This window comes from Cnephaeus nilssonii (genome assembly GCF_951640355.1).
Source record: "Cnephaeus nilssonii genome assembly, chromosome: 4".
Lineage (NCBI taxonomy): Eukaryota > Metazoa > Chordata > Mammalia > Chiroptera > Vespertilionidae > Cnephaeus > Cnephaeus nilssonii.
In genome coordinates, this window is record NC_137075.1 from 65,090,381 (window position 1) to 65,106,850 (window position 16,470).

Consider the following 16,470-nt stretch of genomic DNA (forward strand, 5'->3'; position numbering starts at 1 on the left):
TGAGAAATCTAATTTTTAAATTAGGCATTTAAGATAAAATGACTTTAGAGAGAGAAGTACTAATTCCTAAGATACCATGTCTTTCCATTGCTTTGCAAAATTGATCTTCTGCACTGGCCAGTGTTTCTCAGTGGTTGGAACGATGGCCCAAGCACTTAAGGCTCATGGGTTCAATTCCTGGTCAAGGGCTTGTACCTGGGTTGCAGGTTTGATCCCCACCCCGGTCAGAGTGCATGTGGGTGGTGGGTGGGGTGGCAACCAGTTGATGTGTCTCTCTCACATTGATGTTTCTCTCTCCCTTCCTCCCTTCCACTCTGAAAAGCAATGGAAAAAATATCCTCAGGTGAGTATTAACCAAAATAAAATAAAATAAAATAAAATAAAATAAAATAAAATAAAATCTATCTTCTTTGCAGATAAGCTGTAAAGAATATCTACATAAGAACAGCTGGTGTGACTCAGTGGTTGAGCATCGACCTACGAACCGGGAGGTCATGGTTCAATTCTCGGTCAGGGCACATGCCAGGATTGCAGGCTTGATTCCCAGTAAGGGGCATACAAAGAGGCAGCCAATCAAATATTCTCTCATATCATTGATTTTTTTTCTCTCTTTCCCTCTCCCTTCCTCTCTGAAATCTATATATATATATATATATATATATATATATATATATATATATATATATAATCTCATAGGCATAAACTCAACATGCACAAAAGTTATTCTTACCAAATCTACTCTTCCTCCTCTGTTCTCTGTTTTAATTAATAGTACCACCTTTCACCCTGCAGCTCAGGTCAGAAACCTGGGATCATTCTTAATTCTTATCTTTCCTTTATTCTTTTTTATAAATACTAGTATGACTTGCCTGGATCCCACCCACTACCCCTTGTTCTGGCTCTCACCTTCACATCTCCAGGACTATCATAGTCGACTTCTTACTGCAGGATGCCCTTACCTTTTCAAATCCACATTTCAGTTACCTTTCTAAATGCAAATTTACTATCACTCACTTGGATTTCTGTCATATTGCACAATACCAGGGGGCACTAGTACCTAGACTACAAAGTTTTCTAACTGGTACCTCCACTCTTCTCATTATAGCCAGAAGGATCTGATATATTACTCCCCTTTGGTGGCTTTCCAATATCAGCAGAATAAAGTTCCAGCTCTTCACATTTCAGATGAGGCCTGCCCTGCTCCAGCCACTGCCAACCTCTAACCTACCCTCTGGCCTCCCAACCCCTCCCCCACAGTTTGTGCTCCTTTCTTTTCTATAGGGGTTCCATTTGTCCAGGATGCCCTTTCTTCCTTCACTGGCTCACCAAATTCCTCTGTCTTTTTTCCCCCAAAAGTTGGCCAGGGTCCTGTGAGATTTTCCTGAGTCCTCTAGGCAGAGGTGATCATCCTCTCCTGCAGGCCAACTCTGACCTTGTGTCAGCCTGTGTTTATTATTCAACTTTCCACTGGACTTTGAGTAACTCTTGCTAACTCTTTTATCCCCTAGACCTAGCACAAAATATGTTGCTTGGTAGATGTTCCTGAGTGAAATGGGCCCAAATGAGATAAGGATGACTCTATAGTTGGAACCTGAGTACCTAGGAGTACAAAGGTAAAAGGCCTCCATCAGAAGAAGTAGGAAAATCAGAAGAAGGAACAGTTCAAGAGGGAAGGGGTGAGACAATGGTTTCTATAACAGACATACTGAGCTTGGGACTGTGGCAGAATATCCAGGTGGAGAAGTTCAATGGGAAGTGGAAATACAATATGCAAATTCCAGGGAAAGATCAAGCAGGACTAGAGTTATAGATTTGGGGGACTCTGAAGCTATAATGGCTGATTTAATAACCAGGAGAATATATATATATATATATATATATATATATATATATATATATATATATATTTTATTGATTTTTTACAGAGAGGAAGAGAGAGGGACAGAGAGTTAGAAACATCGATGAGAGAGAAACATCGATCAGCTGCCTCCTGCACACCCCCTACTGGGGATGTGCCTGCAACCAAGGTACATGCCCTTGACCGGAATCGAACCTGGGACCCTTGAGTCCGCAGGCCGATGCTCTATCCACTGAGCCAAACCGGTTTCGGCCCCAGGAGAGTATATTAATGCAAGAGAAAAAGGCAAAGAATATCATGAGGCAAGAAGAAAAGATGCCAGACAAAGAAAAGTCGCTGAAGAAAAAGGCTAAGTACCAGGAAAATGCAATGTTAGAAAGCCAAGGAAAACAAGAAGGAAGGGGATTAAATTATCTAGAAATGACTGGGGATTATCTGGGTTGAAAATTACACTAAGGAAATTTTACATTAAAGAAAAACAAGTTTATGGAGAGTTGCTTTTTATTCTAAGCAGTTAGAGCATTTATATGTAATTAAAGCAACCTAAATGATGGTTTCCCCTGAGTTATAAAGTTAAAAAGTTCAAACATCAAACTCTCTTGGAGTTCTCCATTTACATATCCAGCATCAGAGACAACAGCACACCCATAGGGATATCACACAGCTCTCTGACTACACAGTCAGAACCATTCAGAACAGCGGAGAGGAAAACAAAGTCAAGATCAATAAAATCTGATCTGCGTTATACCTGAAATAGGACCCAACTGTCCCATTTTCCCTAGCCATGGGAGAGGTTCTGGGCCAGGCTCAAAGAGGGACATCATGAGGTTTGATTTCTTCTTGCTGTCAGCTTGGGAGTAGAGCATTCCATGCCATTCAGGACTAGATGGAGAGAAGATGGAAAATCAGAAGAATATCAAGCCTGTGACTTTCAAGTTAAATAAGTCTAACCTGTGTTTTTCTCTTGAGTGGCATTAGCTTCAGCTTTGAAATCAGGTATATTACTTTTACTAAAGCCAAATCCTAAACCTGAAAATGCATACTGCTGCCCCCTAATATCACCATTCCTCTGGGACATGAATTTTTATTCAATTATGTAGATATGGAACTCAAAAGCAGTTATTTATTTGTTTATTTATTTTTAAGCCTCACCCAAGGATATTTTTCCATTGGTTTTTAGAGAGAGAGTGAAAGACCGAGAAATAACAATGTGAAATATATCGATTGGTTGCCTCCTCATGTGCCCCGACCAGGGCCCCAGCCAGGGAGAAGCTTGCAACTGAGGTTATGTGCCCTTGACTGGAATTGAACCTGGGACCCTTCAGTCAGCAGGCCGACACTCTATCCACTGAGCCAAACTGGCTAGGGCAAAGCAATCTTAAAAGAGAAAAAAATCACAAGGGCAGGAGGCAGCTGCAGGGGTGGTGAGGAGTAAGGGCTGTGATCTATTGGTCTTTTCAGCTGCCTCCATGAGTCATTCACAGCAGCACCAACACAGAGAAGACCTTGTAACAAAAGGCACAAAGCCATCACCCAGCTCTGCTCCCAATTCACAAAGGGCCCAGGTGATTCTCATTTTCAGAGCCAGTGTAAGTAAGTTTAGGTACCAAGAAATACAGCAAACCAATACCTAAAAAGAATTGCATTCTTCTTTTTGTACTAATTTTAACTCAAGCAGAAATGGAGCCATGCTTCCTCTCATCTCATATCACTCGATCCCAGGCAATGGCCAGAAAATGCTCAGTCACCTCTCCTTTCCTAACAACACAGGTATTATAGAAAGGGAAGCAGGTAGCTTTGCAAATTTCGAGACTGCAGTGAATGTAGAAGCTAGAAGGTCTTTCCTCTTAGGGAAGGAATACAGCAGAGTGGTTATAAGCATGGACTCTGGAGTAAAAATGCATAGGTAAGAATCCTGGCTCTTCAATTTACTAGCCATGTGACCTGGAGCAAGTTCCTTGACCTCTTAAGCCTCAGTTTCTCATCTACAGAATGGGAATAGCAATACCTCCTATGTAGTGTTTGTGAGAGATTAAATATGTTAATGTATGTAGGAGCCTACAGGAGTGCTTGGCATATGGTAAATGTTCAATCAATTTTATCAGCATCTTTTTTTCATTTAATTCTACCTCCTCATTTTGTAGCTGAGGAGTCTGTGAACACTGCATAAGATCCTAATAGCAAGTTGGTAGCATTGCTATAACTGGATCTAGGTTCCTAGATAAAATAGAAGAAAACTTCTATAATCTAAAAGCAATATAATTAAAAGGCTTTCTTACTTAATCGAGGGTTGGAGTGGGAAATGTCTGGCCCAAGGGTTGTGTAAAGCCCTCGAAATCATTTGGTCTGGCCCTGCCAAGGCATGAGGAGTGAGTTAATGAAATGTTTGACCAAATACAGCAGGCTAATTTTTAAGATGATAATTTTGTATGGCCCTCGAATGATGTTATAAATATCTTAATGGCCCTCGGCAGAAAAAAGGTTCCCCATCCCTGCTCTAGGGAATAATTAAAGAACAAATTAGAAGATGATGGTAGGTGGGAAGGGTATGGCAGGGAGAGGGAAAAGGAGACAAGGACCTTTCTATTTTTTTTAGGAAAGTCTGGGAAATACTTCACTTTGTTAACTGATTCTCCCTTTCACTCAACCAAAGGAAAACAACATTTCTTACCCTAGCTGAACTATTGCTACCATTCCTTCCACTTTTAGGCTGCCATGGAGCAGGACACAGAAGTTGGGTATTTTGCCTGCAATCTGATTAGCTGAATTTTCATCTTCATTATCATCAGTTATGCCAGTACCCACCTCGTCACCTTCTGTGAAAAGAAGAGAAAACAGGTCAGACTGAGATTTGCTACAAAAATCCCAAACCCCAATTATACTGTTGGCTGTTTCTAGCCTTGGAAGGAAAGTAAATGGATTTATAAAAGGAAAACTCATATTCTGGTGTTCCTATGTCCATATAAAAATCAGCCCTGGCTGGTTTGGCTCAGTGGATAGAGTGTCGGCCTGCGGACTCAAGGGTCCTAGGTTCGATTCCGGTCAAGGGCATGTACCTTGGTTGAGGGCACATACCCAGTAGGGAGTGTGCAGAAGGCAGCTGATCGATGTTTCTCTCTCATCAATGTTTCTATCTCTCTATCACTCTCCCTTCCTCTCTGTAAAAAATCAATAAAATGTATTTTTTTTAAAAATCATTTTTCACATGTTTTATGAATTCCATTTATATGAAACACCCAGAAGAGGCAACTCTATAGAGACAGAAAGGACATTAGTGGTTACCTGAGGAAGATGAAGGGCTTAGGAATTTTAAAATTCTGATTCTAAAATGAACTGTGGTGATGGTTGCACAATTCTGTAACTATACTAAAATGTACTGATTCGTATACTTTAAATGGGTGAAATGTATGGTATGTGAATTACATTTTAGTGAAATTGATACACGCAAAAATTAGCTTTCCTCAGCTTTTATTAGGACACTCAGCTAGGTGCTCTCTGGGGGTTTCAAGTACCTTCTAAACAGAACCACAATATTCAGAGATAGCAAGAGTATTCGCAACTGACAGCCTTCAGGCAGCACCTGGATGGGAGCCCTCCCCCCACCCCACCCAAGATGAAGAGTGTTACTCCATAAACTTCTTGATCTGACTCTCCAACACCAGGTTCTCTCATGCACTCTGCTGACAAATGAATCTTCCTACAATTAACTTCCCTTTGAAACTATCTGCCCGCTCAATCTTATGCAAAGACTTTTTAATTAAATAGCAAGAATTTGCCCAGTTTAGCTTGACATTCAAAAGCCCTTAAGACATGGCCCCATTCTGCTTTCCCACACTTTTCTTTCCACTGTTCCCCTACATAAACTCTTCATTTTTCTCACTTTCTTGGCAATTTACATGGGCATGCAGAATCCCTGCCTCCTTTCCCGCCATCTCCAGACCTTAGAAGTAAGGAAAACTTGGTTATCAATATTAGTATCAAGAACAATAAGATAAATTATGAACAATAATCACTATAAGCCATCTTTGGGCACATTTCAAGATTCTGTCTATGCATGTGTGATTGAGGGTTATGGAATACCCAATTTTACAACTGAGACAACTGCCATCAACAGAATGTAATCATAACTCAGTGAGTAGAAACCTGACTGACTACATATGCTTCTTGGAGAAAGCTGGTGAACATAAAGTGGATGGTCAGCCTACAACAGAGAAAAGAGAAGTTTCAAGTGCTAGAGACTAACATTCTCCATAGAGATGTTTAATTTGGGGGACATGACTTTACAGTTCCTGGAGAGCTTTATTCTGTAGTAATGAAGCCTCACAAGGGACTGGATTCTTCCATTTTATTCTACAGTATTTACCGAGTATCACTGGTAGAGAACAGGTGTAGTTTCTCCCCTTATGGAGCTGTATTTGACTCCGTATTTATCAGGCCACCTCTAAGAATCACTTTGGCTTCCTCGCCATGCTCCTACCAGGAAACTTGGATTAGGGACAAAGCATTCTCATCTCTAAAGAGGACCTCCACTGTAAATTAATAAAGCAATACACAATAAATATGTGTCAATATGCTTTCCACAGTGTAAGGCTGCAGAATTAGTTTTCTAGTAGAAGAGGCAATATTCCATTTTTTAAAAATTCAATCCAAACCAATAACTATTCCTTTCCCCAAAACTCTGCAAAATGGGCTACTCTATTATCTGACGCTTAAGAACAACTTTAGACAATAAGATGCTTCATATGTATCACTGAACAGGAAGAGAACTCACCTTTGTTAAGTGCTATAGGTAGGACCAGATGTCTGGACAGAACTGGAGGACTGGAAATATCAGCTATATCAATAAATCCCACTATTTCCAAATCTGAAAAGGATAAATCAACATAGAATTAATTAGTTCTACAGGAAAGTACACTATTTTCTATGTACTAGATTTCATAAACACAATGTTTAATTTAGGTATGGAATTCAAATATGATGGATAGGAAGGTTATTAGAAGTCTTCGTAGATAACTAACACATTTTCATTTACGTAGCTCAGAAAATAAGAATAATTATCCTTATTTAATGAATTTAAGTTATATGACAAATCAGCTAAACTTTATTTTTATGAGGGTAGATCCCCAACCAAAGCAACAGGTAAAGGCCAAATCCCTCTATATCATCAGGGATTTTTCAAGACTACCAGGCCTCATGGTCAAACACTTCCACAACAACTCTAAGCAAGCATCCTTGGAGGGTAAAGCTATTCTGAGAAAGAAATACATTCTTTACAAAATGAAGCTAGCAGTCTAACTATGACAATGGTTTCTTTGTTTTAGAGAAGCCTATTAAAGACCAAAAGTATTTGTTGGAAACATAAATAGTATAAAAGCCTGGAAAACACTAAAAATTCTAAAGAAGAAAACTAACATTACTCATTATTTATCATCAAAGGAAACCTCTATTAATATTTTATTGGCCCTGTCCAGTGTTGGTCAGTGGTTAGACAGTCAGTCAGGGGACCAGGGCCTTCGGTTCCATTCCCAGTCAAGGGCACATACCTGAGTTGCAGGTTCATCTCTGGCCCTAGTGAGGGTACATGCAGGAGACAACTAATCGATGTGTCTCTCTCACATTGATGTTTCTCTCTCTCTCCTCTTCCCTCCCTCCTGTCCACTATCTCTAAAAGAATCAATGAGAATTAACAACAACAACAAATATATATATATATATATATATATATATATATATATACATACACACACACACATACATACATACACACACACACACATATATTTTACTGAATTGCTTTTCAGTTTTCTAGGCATATATATACACTCATATTTTCAAAACAATTTTAAAAAATCAGGCTTGTGGTAAGTATACTGTTCTTATAAGACTCAGGAAACTGCTTTTCTGGAGATTTGCCTTCATTACCTTCTTTAGCTGAATAACAAATGAATCAGCAAAAGCAGCTACATATTTTTCATTTGAGTAGAAAAGGGTTTAAGTATAAGCTATTACAAAGATCATGGACAAAAAGTTTATTTATATAGGAAAGAAAAGACCTATTCAAAGTTACTCATCAAAAACAGATGGGAAGGAATCTAATTGAAGGTTTGACATAGCTTAATACATGGTTGTCTAGTCACAATGAGAGATGGATGCCCTACTGCTAGTTAGCCAGGAGCTAAATGCACAAAAAATAAAAAGCCCGTGCTTCACTCTAAAACTCCTTAAAACTGTACAGCCAAGCCCTGGCTGGTTTGGCTCAGTGGACAGCGTGTCGGCTTACGGACCAACGGGTCCCAGGTTTGATTCTGATCAAGAGCACATATCTTGGTTGCAGGCTCCTCCCCAGCTCAGGCCCTGGTCAGGGTGTAGAGGCCCTGGTGTGCATGAGGCAACCAATTGATGTGCTTCTCTCACATCAGTGTTTCTCTCTGTCTTTTCCTCTCTCTTCCACTCTCTCTAAAAGATCAATGAAAAAATATCCTCGGGTGAGGATTAACAAAAAAAACACACCACCTGCACAGCCAAGAATGAAATGAACATTTACTGTGCACTTAATTTTAAGTTTTAGACATCTGTTGATTGAATGGTTACCTAGTCAACATCTACTAAGCATCTGACACTATGCTAGGCACTGAGGGTGCAATGGTGACTGACACAGGGATGGTTTAATGTGTACCCACAGCTCAAGGAGTTCACCCTCCAACAGGAGACAACTCTCCTCTCCACTGTTCCTTGTTACTTTTGACTCTTCGCTTTGCCAATCTTAGCTAAGCCCAGCACTGGCAACATGAACCAGGTACAATAACTTTCAGCAGCACTTTTCTTCAAAATATAGTAATGAATTAAAACTTCCCGCAAATGCTCTTTTTTTTGACACGAAATTTGACATTTTTAAGCGTAAAAATATCTATGATGTTAACACCTTCAGAAAATTTGACATATGAAGTTTTGGAGCTTGCTGTTAATACAACAAAACAGCATACATATCAAATCGCATATATATATCAACATATGTGTAACTCCATCTATTGAAAAAAATCCGCCTTATTAACCAGTACACCCGGTACAAGCAGTGGCACTTCACTTTCTTTCAGTCATAATATAAGCAGCAGGGCTGGAGAGGCACAGAGCTGAGATTTTGGAGACCATCACCTACAGATTCCACTCACCCAGCCAGTAAGAACTGGAGGAAGTGATTTGTCCCGGGTCACGCAGGAAGAGTCACTCAGCCAAATCTAGAAGCTAGCCCTTCATATCTGACCTCAATTATGATGCTAAATAACCTTAGTATCTATTAAGAAATACCTCAAGGATTTCAATGCTAGTGAATCTGGCCATGATTTCCAACTCTAGAATTTGGGGTTATTATCTAGAATTGGAGATTAATTCATGACCTCACCATCACCACAAAGGACTACTAATCTGCTACGCCTTAGGCAATGCATCCTCCCATCCAAAGTGTGTAACTGAAGATGACAGCATCCTCGTATCAGAATTTACATTTCTTTTCAACTATCTTGGATAGAGAGGAGTAAAAGTCAAAAGTTAGGAAAAAGTCAGGGTAATAGAAGAACTAAGAAGGACGTTTTAAAAAGAGTTACCTGTGTTAATGACTTTAGGGATAGGATCGATTTCCTCATCTACAACAAAAGGTTCTGGCCTGGGGAAGACTTGCACATCTGCCGTCAGGTGGCCACACTTGAGAACAGCATGGAAAGGCGTGTATGCCAGATCTATCAGTTTTCTAGAATATGATGATTAATTATTATAGGAAGAGTAAGATGATACATATAATTTTTTTCAAGTCATTTTTTCAAGATGCTAAGCTGTTTTCCCTTTGAGTTGACTCCAAAACGATGTGACCATTTTGAAACAGAACAAAATCTGACATTTTTGGTGAAGCAATTTCAATTCTGAAAAGTCCTAAGGCAAGTTAATCTTTGAAATTGCTGAGTCATTGTAAGGAAGTCAATATAGATTTAGTCATGTTTAATTCAAAAGGGAATAAACTTTTAAAAATCACTTCTACCAAGCATTTTATCTGAAAAAATGTGAAACTTGGGGGAAATGAAATGACACAATTAGAAGTAGTAAAATACATATTATTGCTGAATATCAAATTATAATGGATTGTAAGAAGGCAAAACAAAGCTCTAAGTACATACTCACCCAAACATAGACTGAACATTTTTCAAGCACAAGGGGCCATCGATAGTAAAAATCTGCCCTTCGCCATTATTTAAATCTATGAGACGTTCAAGGCAATCCAAGGAGTCAGTGCTCTGAAGCTACAAAGCAAAACAGTTGAGTTGTTTAAAGCAGCACAAAATGCCAGATTATTAACAGCACACAAGGTCATACCCATCACAATAACACAGGCAATAAATATAATGGAGATGATTTTGAGGCAGAAGAGTAAGATGCTAGAGAAATTCCTTGGCAAGGAGAATATGGAAAACTGAGACAATATAATTAAGCAAGGCCAAAAAATCTGAGCAACTTACAGCTAGCTAATGAATCACAAGGTTTTATCTTCCCTTACCAAGGACACTAAGGAGCAAATAGTTTACATATTCCAGACTGTCCTGGGACAGAATGGCCTTGGTCAGGTCCCTCTTCAATGACGTTCTTGATGACATTTTTAAAAAATGAAACTAACTAGAAAATAACCCCTGACTCCTCTTTATGCTCATTTTGATGAATCAACTAATTGAAGGACACACCTGAAAAGCTAATGAATATTCTGTTAAGACCTCCCCTGAGACCTTCCCTAGGATTCTTGCAGGCTAGAGAGAATAAAAGCCTCAACAAAAAGGGGTAAGAGTGTGCTCTCACAAGAGCATGCTGTGGCCTTGTATCTTTGCTGTTTTTCTCCTAAACTCTAAGGGACCCCATGACACTTGCAACCAGGAGAGCAGTGGGCAGTGGCAGCTAGACCCAGGCTAACCCCCTGGACCTGTCTCCAAGGACCCCTTTTCTCTGACTTTTCCTCTCCTATTGCTTTTCCTACCTTAAGCCCGCCCTTTGTTTCACTGTCCTCAGCTTTAATAAACACACTCTCAAAAACACCTGGACTCGCACTGTGACATCTTTCCTATTCAAAGTCAAGAACCTGCACTTTACCAGCAGGCCCTAGGCCAGACTTGTGGGGGCGGGGGAGGGAAGGGGTGACCAGATACTGTCTGGTAACAATTTAACAATGTGAACAGGAAAACAGCTATAACAATTTTGATTCAAAGTTACCAAAGAGGAAATGTCATATAAAAATGATACCAGTAGAGCTATTTCATTCAGATGTAGTTTTGCAAAGATTCTCAGAGATGACCACGGTTGGTATTGACATAGTATCTTTCCTCCAAAGTATTTCTAACTCTTTGGTAAGTACCATTATCATCTACATTTTACAGATAAAAATCTGAGATGAAAATAGCTTTCCTGATGAAAATAGCATAACCAGGAAATAGAGTTTAATAAAACATACATCAGAGTAATGTTACTTTACCAAAAAAATCAAAGCACACTTCTGTCAATATTTCTGGTGGCATGGACTTAAGAATTCCTAAATGATGGAAATATCCAACATTTAAAAGAATATTTCAGCATCTGAAGGATCTTGATGGGCAGTAGGATGGATAACAACTCTAGCTAAATTTCCTAAAATGGGGCAGTGCTTTTAACTTTCAAAGAGCATTTGAGCTCTAGGGTCTTTTCAAAGATAACTGACCAGCTTCAGTTGAAACCAATGAAGTTCAATGTTATAGTATCTGCAATATAATATTAAGGGGATATACATACTAAAAAATAAACCGAGTCCTAAAATGTATCTAATCAAACTGGAAAGAACTTAGTAAAAAGCATTACCTCTTCCAAATTTGCCATACACATGATGTATAACTTAGATGGGAAGGGGAAAGGTAGTGGGAACCTGTTGCTCTCACTTCGTTGATTGTGTGTAGCTAGGGAATGCCGCAGTGACCCTCTACCAATGCCAAGACAGCCATCTGTCACCAGAACAACCTGTTTGCAAAAAGTGAGAGAAGGTTTATATATAAAATAACATGCTCATTTAAAGCAGCCTCATTTAGCAATTTCATTTCTCCCTAATTGCATATATACTGAAAAATCCACCTCTGCAAAGATATATGCAACTACGTGAACAGTGGTCGGCAAACTCATTAGTCAACAGAGCCAAATATCAACAGTACGACTGAAATTTCTTGAGAGCCAAATTTTTTAAACTTAAACTTCTTCTTCTTTTTTTTTTAATATATTTTATTGATTTTTACAGGGAGGAAGGGAGAGGGATAGAGAGCTAGAAACATCGATGAGAGAGAAACATCGACCAGCTGCCTCCTGCACACACCCCACCGGGGATGTGCCCGCAACCAAGGTACATGCCCTCGACCGGAATCGAACCCGGGACCTTCCAGTCCGCAGGCCGACTCTCTATCCACTGAGCCAAACCGGTTTCGGCAAACTTAAACTTCTTCTAATGTCACTTCTTCAAAATAGACTCGCCCAGGCCGTGGTATTTTGTGGAAGAGTCACACTCAAGGGACCAAAGAGCCGCATGTGGCTCACGAGCCGCAGTTTGCCGACCACGGTATGTGAATAAATCTCAAAAACATTCTGTCAAGTGAAAGATGACAGATACATTGTATAATTCTATTTATACTAGAGACCCGGTGCACGAAATTTGTGCATGGGAGCTTTGGGGGGTGTTCCTCAGCCCAGCCTGCACCCTCTCCAATCTGGGACCCCTCGAGGGATGTCCGACTGCCCGAGATCGGGTCTAAACGGGCAGTCGGACATCCCTCTCACAATCCAGGACTGCTGGCTCCCAACTGCTCGCCTGCCTGCCTTCCTGATTGCACCAAACCGCTTCTGCCTGCCAGCCTAATCACCCCCTAACCACTCCCATGCCAGACTGATTGATGTCTAACTGCTCCCCTGCCAGCCTGTTTGCCCCCAACTTCCCTCCTCTGCCGGCCTGGTCACCGCTAACTGCCCTCCCCTGCAGGGTTGATCGCCTCCAACTGCCCTTCCTTGCAGGCCGGGTGTCTCCCAACTGCCCTCCCCTGCTGGCCATCTTGTGGTGGCCATCTTGTGTCCACATGGGGGCAGGATCTTTGACCACATGGGGGCAGCCATATTGTGTTGGAGTGATGGTCAATCTGCATATTACTCTCTTATTAGATAGGATAGAGGCCTGGTGCACGGGTGGGGGCCAGCTGGTTTGCTCTGAAGGGTGTCCTGGATCAGGGTGGTGGTTCCCTTGGGGCGTGGGGCGGCCCGAGCAAGGGGCCTGTGGTGGTTTGCAGGCCAGCCACGCCCCCTGGCGACCCAAGCGAAGGCCCTGGTATCTGGAATTTATTTACCTTCTACAATTGAAACTTTGTAGCCTGGAGCGGAGGCAAGCCTCCTGCTCGCTCCATGGCGGGCAGCCATTTCTGTTTGGATTTGTTTACCTTCTATAATTGAAACTTTGTAGCCTTGAGTGGAGGCCTAGGCCAGCAAGGGCAGGCAGAAAGCTTGGCTTCCTCCATTGCCTGGGAAACCCAAGCCTCCCTCCTGCTCTCTGTGGCTGTAGCCATCTTGGTTGGGTTTATGTGCATACTCGCTCTGATTGGCTGGTGGGCATGGCTTGTGGGTGTAGTGGAGTGATGGTTAATTTGCATATTACTCTTTTATTAGGTAGGATAAGTTCTAGAACAGGTAAATTAAAGCTAGGAAAAACCAAACAGGGGTTGTGGGCATGGGGGGATACTGACTAGAAAGAGGCATAAGAAAAGTTTGGGGGGAAATGGAAATGTTCTATGTTTTTTACTGGAGTAGTGGTTACATAGGTATATGCATGTGTCAAAACTTAGTGAACTATGCACTTAAGATCTATGCAATTTACTGTATTTTATGTAATTAAACCTTTAAAAAAGCACCTACCTATGAAAACTTTAAAAAGGACAAAAACATTCAAAACTAGCTCTTAGTCAATTGTACTAAAACTAGAATCCTATCTCTTAGATAAGGAGGTGGCACCTAAGGCACCGATGTGAAAAATGGCATGAGGACTTATTTTATGTTTCCCTAGAGATGAGCAGCACAGAAGTGTGAACCTTGACACTTTATTTTTAAAGATGACAAACTCTACCCTTGGTCAACTAGAATAACAACTGCTTTGAAAATGTGTTTATTAAAACCACTTAAACACATTTTTATTGATTTCAGAGAGGAAGGAAGAGGAAGAGAGAGAGAGAAACATCAATGATGAGAAAGAGAATCAGTGATTGGCTGCCTCCTGCAGGACCCGTACTGGGGATGCAGCCTGTAACCTGGACATGTGCCCTGACATGGAATTGAAACGTGACCTCCTGATTCAACCACCGAACCACACTGGCCGGGCTATTAAAAACCATTTAACCACATGTGTATAAGACCTTTAAAATACATTTAATCAACTTGTAATTTGAAAAACCCTTCAAAATATCCTAACAAGAGACAACAATTACAAATCATTTTTCTTTTCTTCATTGCTAAAAAGCAATCCTATGGGGGGCAGACTTTTCCAAGCATTTCAGAGAAGAATTATCTTAGCTCTTCCTAGTCTATCCTAGTAACTTGATAACACAGGCTAATAAGCAAGTATTAGGTTGTTGCACCATGTGAAGTACCAAGATTGGCACCTACTTCTAAAACCCAAGAACCCTTACTTCAAAGAGGTCCCTTGGAGCAATGTAATCTTTAGGGAAGATAGTCAATTGACTACAAAGTAATTTTCTCTTCTAGGTACCAATAATTGCTATTTAATGATTTACTTCTGCCATTAGTTTCTTCAGATACTGTATGATAATGAAATATTTCATGGAATGTCAAAATGAGACAGATTTTACTCAAATAATAAAGACACAGCCCAGCTATCTCAAAGGTTGGTTAAAAAAATTCCACATTAAAATAAATATTTGACAGTAATTGATTATAAAAATAATCACTAATAACTTCCACCTCTAGTCCAGTGTTTTGAATTGTTCACCCCAAATCTCATCAAATAAGTTAAAGTGGATTCAGGCCCAGCCCTTACCCTCAGTACAATACCTCTCTAATTCAGATTCTTCCTTTCTGCAGAGGAAGAAAAAACATTAAAAGGCAGAAGTCTTTCTGGTTCACAAATTCTCTGAGTTTCTTCTCTAAAACTACTGAAGACTATCATACGGAGGAGACTTGACTTTGTGTGATAGGGCACACAATATACAGATGAGGTATCATAGAATTGTACACTTGAAACCTATATAATTTTATTAACCAATGTCACCCAAATATATTTAATTAAAAAAATAAAACTACTGAAGAAATAGCAAATGAAATTGTGCTACTTGCTAGCTTCTAGTTCAGAAGATACTGACAATAAAACTTTATTTAGAATATTGTTAGGAAACTAGATATTCTGTATGCATGGATTTACCAAATAAATAATGTTTATGAAGTAAGGTGCCAAACATTTTTATTTCTGAAAAGAAATTAATTAAAAGACATTTACCAGCTTTTTTTTTTTTTAGCAAGGGTCCATTAAACTGATTTGATTTAACCTTTTAGTAGTAGCTCAGGGTCTTCATTAACCCATTATTTCATACTCTATAAAACAGGGTGGTTTTGCAACAAAAAAACCCCCACAATTTTTAAAAAGTTGGGTATATTGAGATATAATTTACACGCAATAAAATTCACCCTTTTTAGTATACAGTTCTGAAAAATGCTTTTAGTGATGTAACCACTTCTGCAATCAAGATAAAGACCAGTTCCATCATTTCCCATATTTCTTTGTCCTTCATTTAGGAAGAATAAGTCAACCCCTACCTTTCCCTTATCCACAGGCATAAATACCAGTGATGCCACTGACACTACTGAGGAATCCTGTGTTTGACCCTAAAATACAAATCATACGCTATGGCCCACTGCCTGTTTTTGTAAATAAAGTTTTACGGGAACACAGCATGCCCGTTTATTTACTTATTACCTATGGCTGCTTTCATGCTATGACAGTGAAGTTGAGGAGTTGCCACGGACACCTGCAAAGCCTAATACAGGAAAAGTTTGCTGACTTCTGTTGCAGACTACAGTATTATGGTTTTCCTCTTAGCACCTTTTTTTCTCCTTAAAATATGCTACCACTTCTTAAAGCATCTGTGTATAGCAAACTTCCAATTCTCTTTTTCAGCTACTATTCTGCTCTGATTTGATGCTAATATGGACCTACTATAGACTCTAAGGGCAACTGATTTTTCTGACATTAATACTCCTCACTTTTTAGATAACAGATAGTTAAGATGGTTAAAAGTTGGCTGAGTAAATGCTACATTGAGATAACAAAGATAGAGGACATTGTGTTGATGTTTAAAATTCTATCACTCAAAAAATTAAAATTACCCCTTCTAGAGAGTGTTCTAAAATTTCACTGTGGACCCTTTGTATTTTACACAACTAATACTAGTTTTCAAGAAGTCAATTTACTAGGAGGATGCTTTCCTTAAGGCACAATTGTGCTGCTTTCTGAGCATATTAGTGTTGATTAGTGCCTTCTTTTAAAAAGACTAGCACATAACACAGTTTGTAGAAATTAC

General features: G+C 39.7%; 1 protein-coding gene across 3 annotated transcripts in view; it reads right to left on the bottom strand.

Moving 5' to 3' along the window:
- INTS14 (integrator complex subunit 14) overlaps positions 1–16,470 on the bottom strand; it is a 30,327-nt gene that overhangs the window by 7,845 nt on the left and 6,012 nt on the right. For all 3 annotated transcript variants that reach the window (XM_079767937.1, XM_079767935.1, XM_079767936.1), the window contains exons 4-9: positions 11,720–11,875; positions 10,028–10,146; positions 9,460–9,602; positions 6,630–6,722; positions 4,530–4,674; positions 2,607–2,740 (exon numbers count right to left, since the gene is read on the bottom strand). In XM_079767937.1, the coding sequence (XP_079624063.1) occupies positions 2,607–2,740; positions 4,530–4,674; positions 6,630–6,722; positions 9,460–9,602; positions 10,028–10,146; positions 11,720–11,875 (790 nt within the window). The remainder of the gene's footprint in view (positions 1–2,606; positions 2,741–4,529; positions 4,675–6,629; positions 6,723–9,459; positions 9,603–10,027; positions 10,147–11,719; positions 11,876–16,470) is intronic.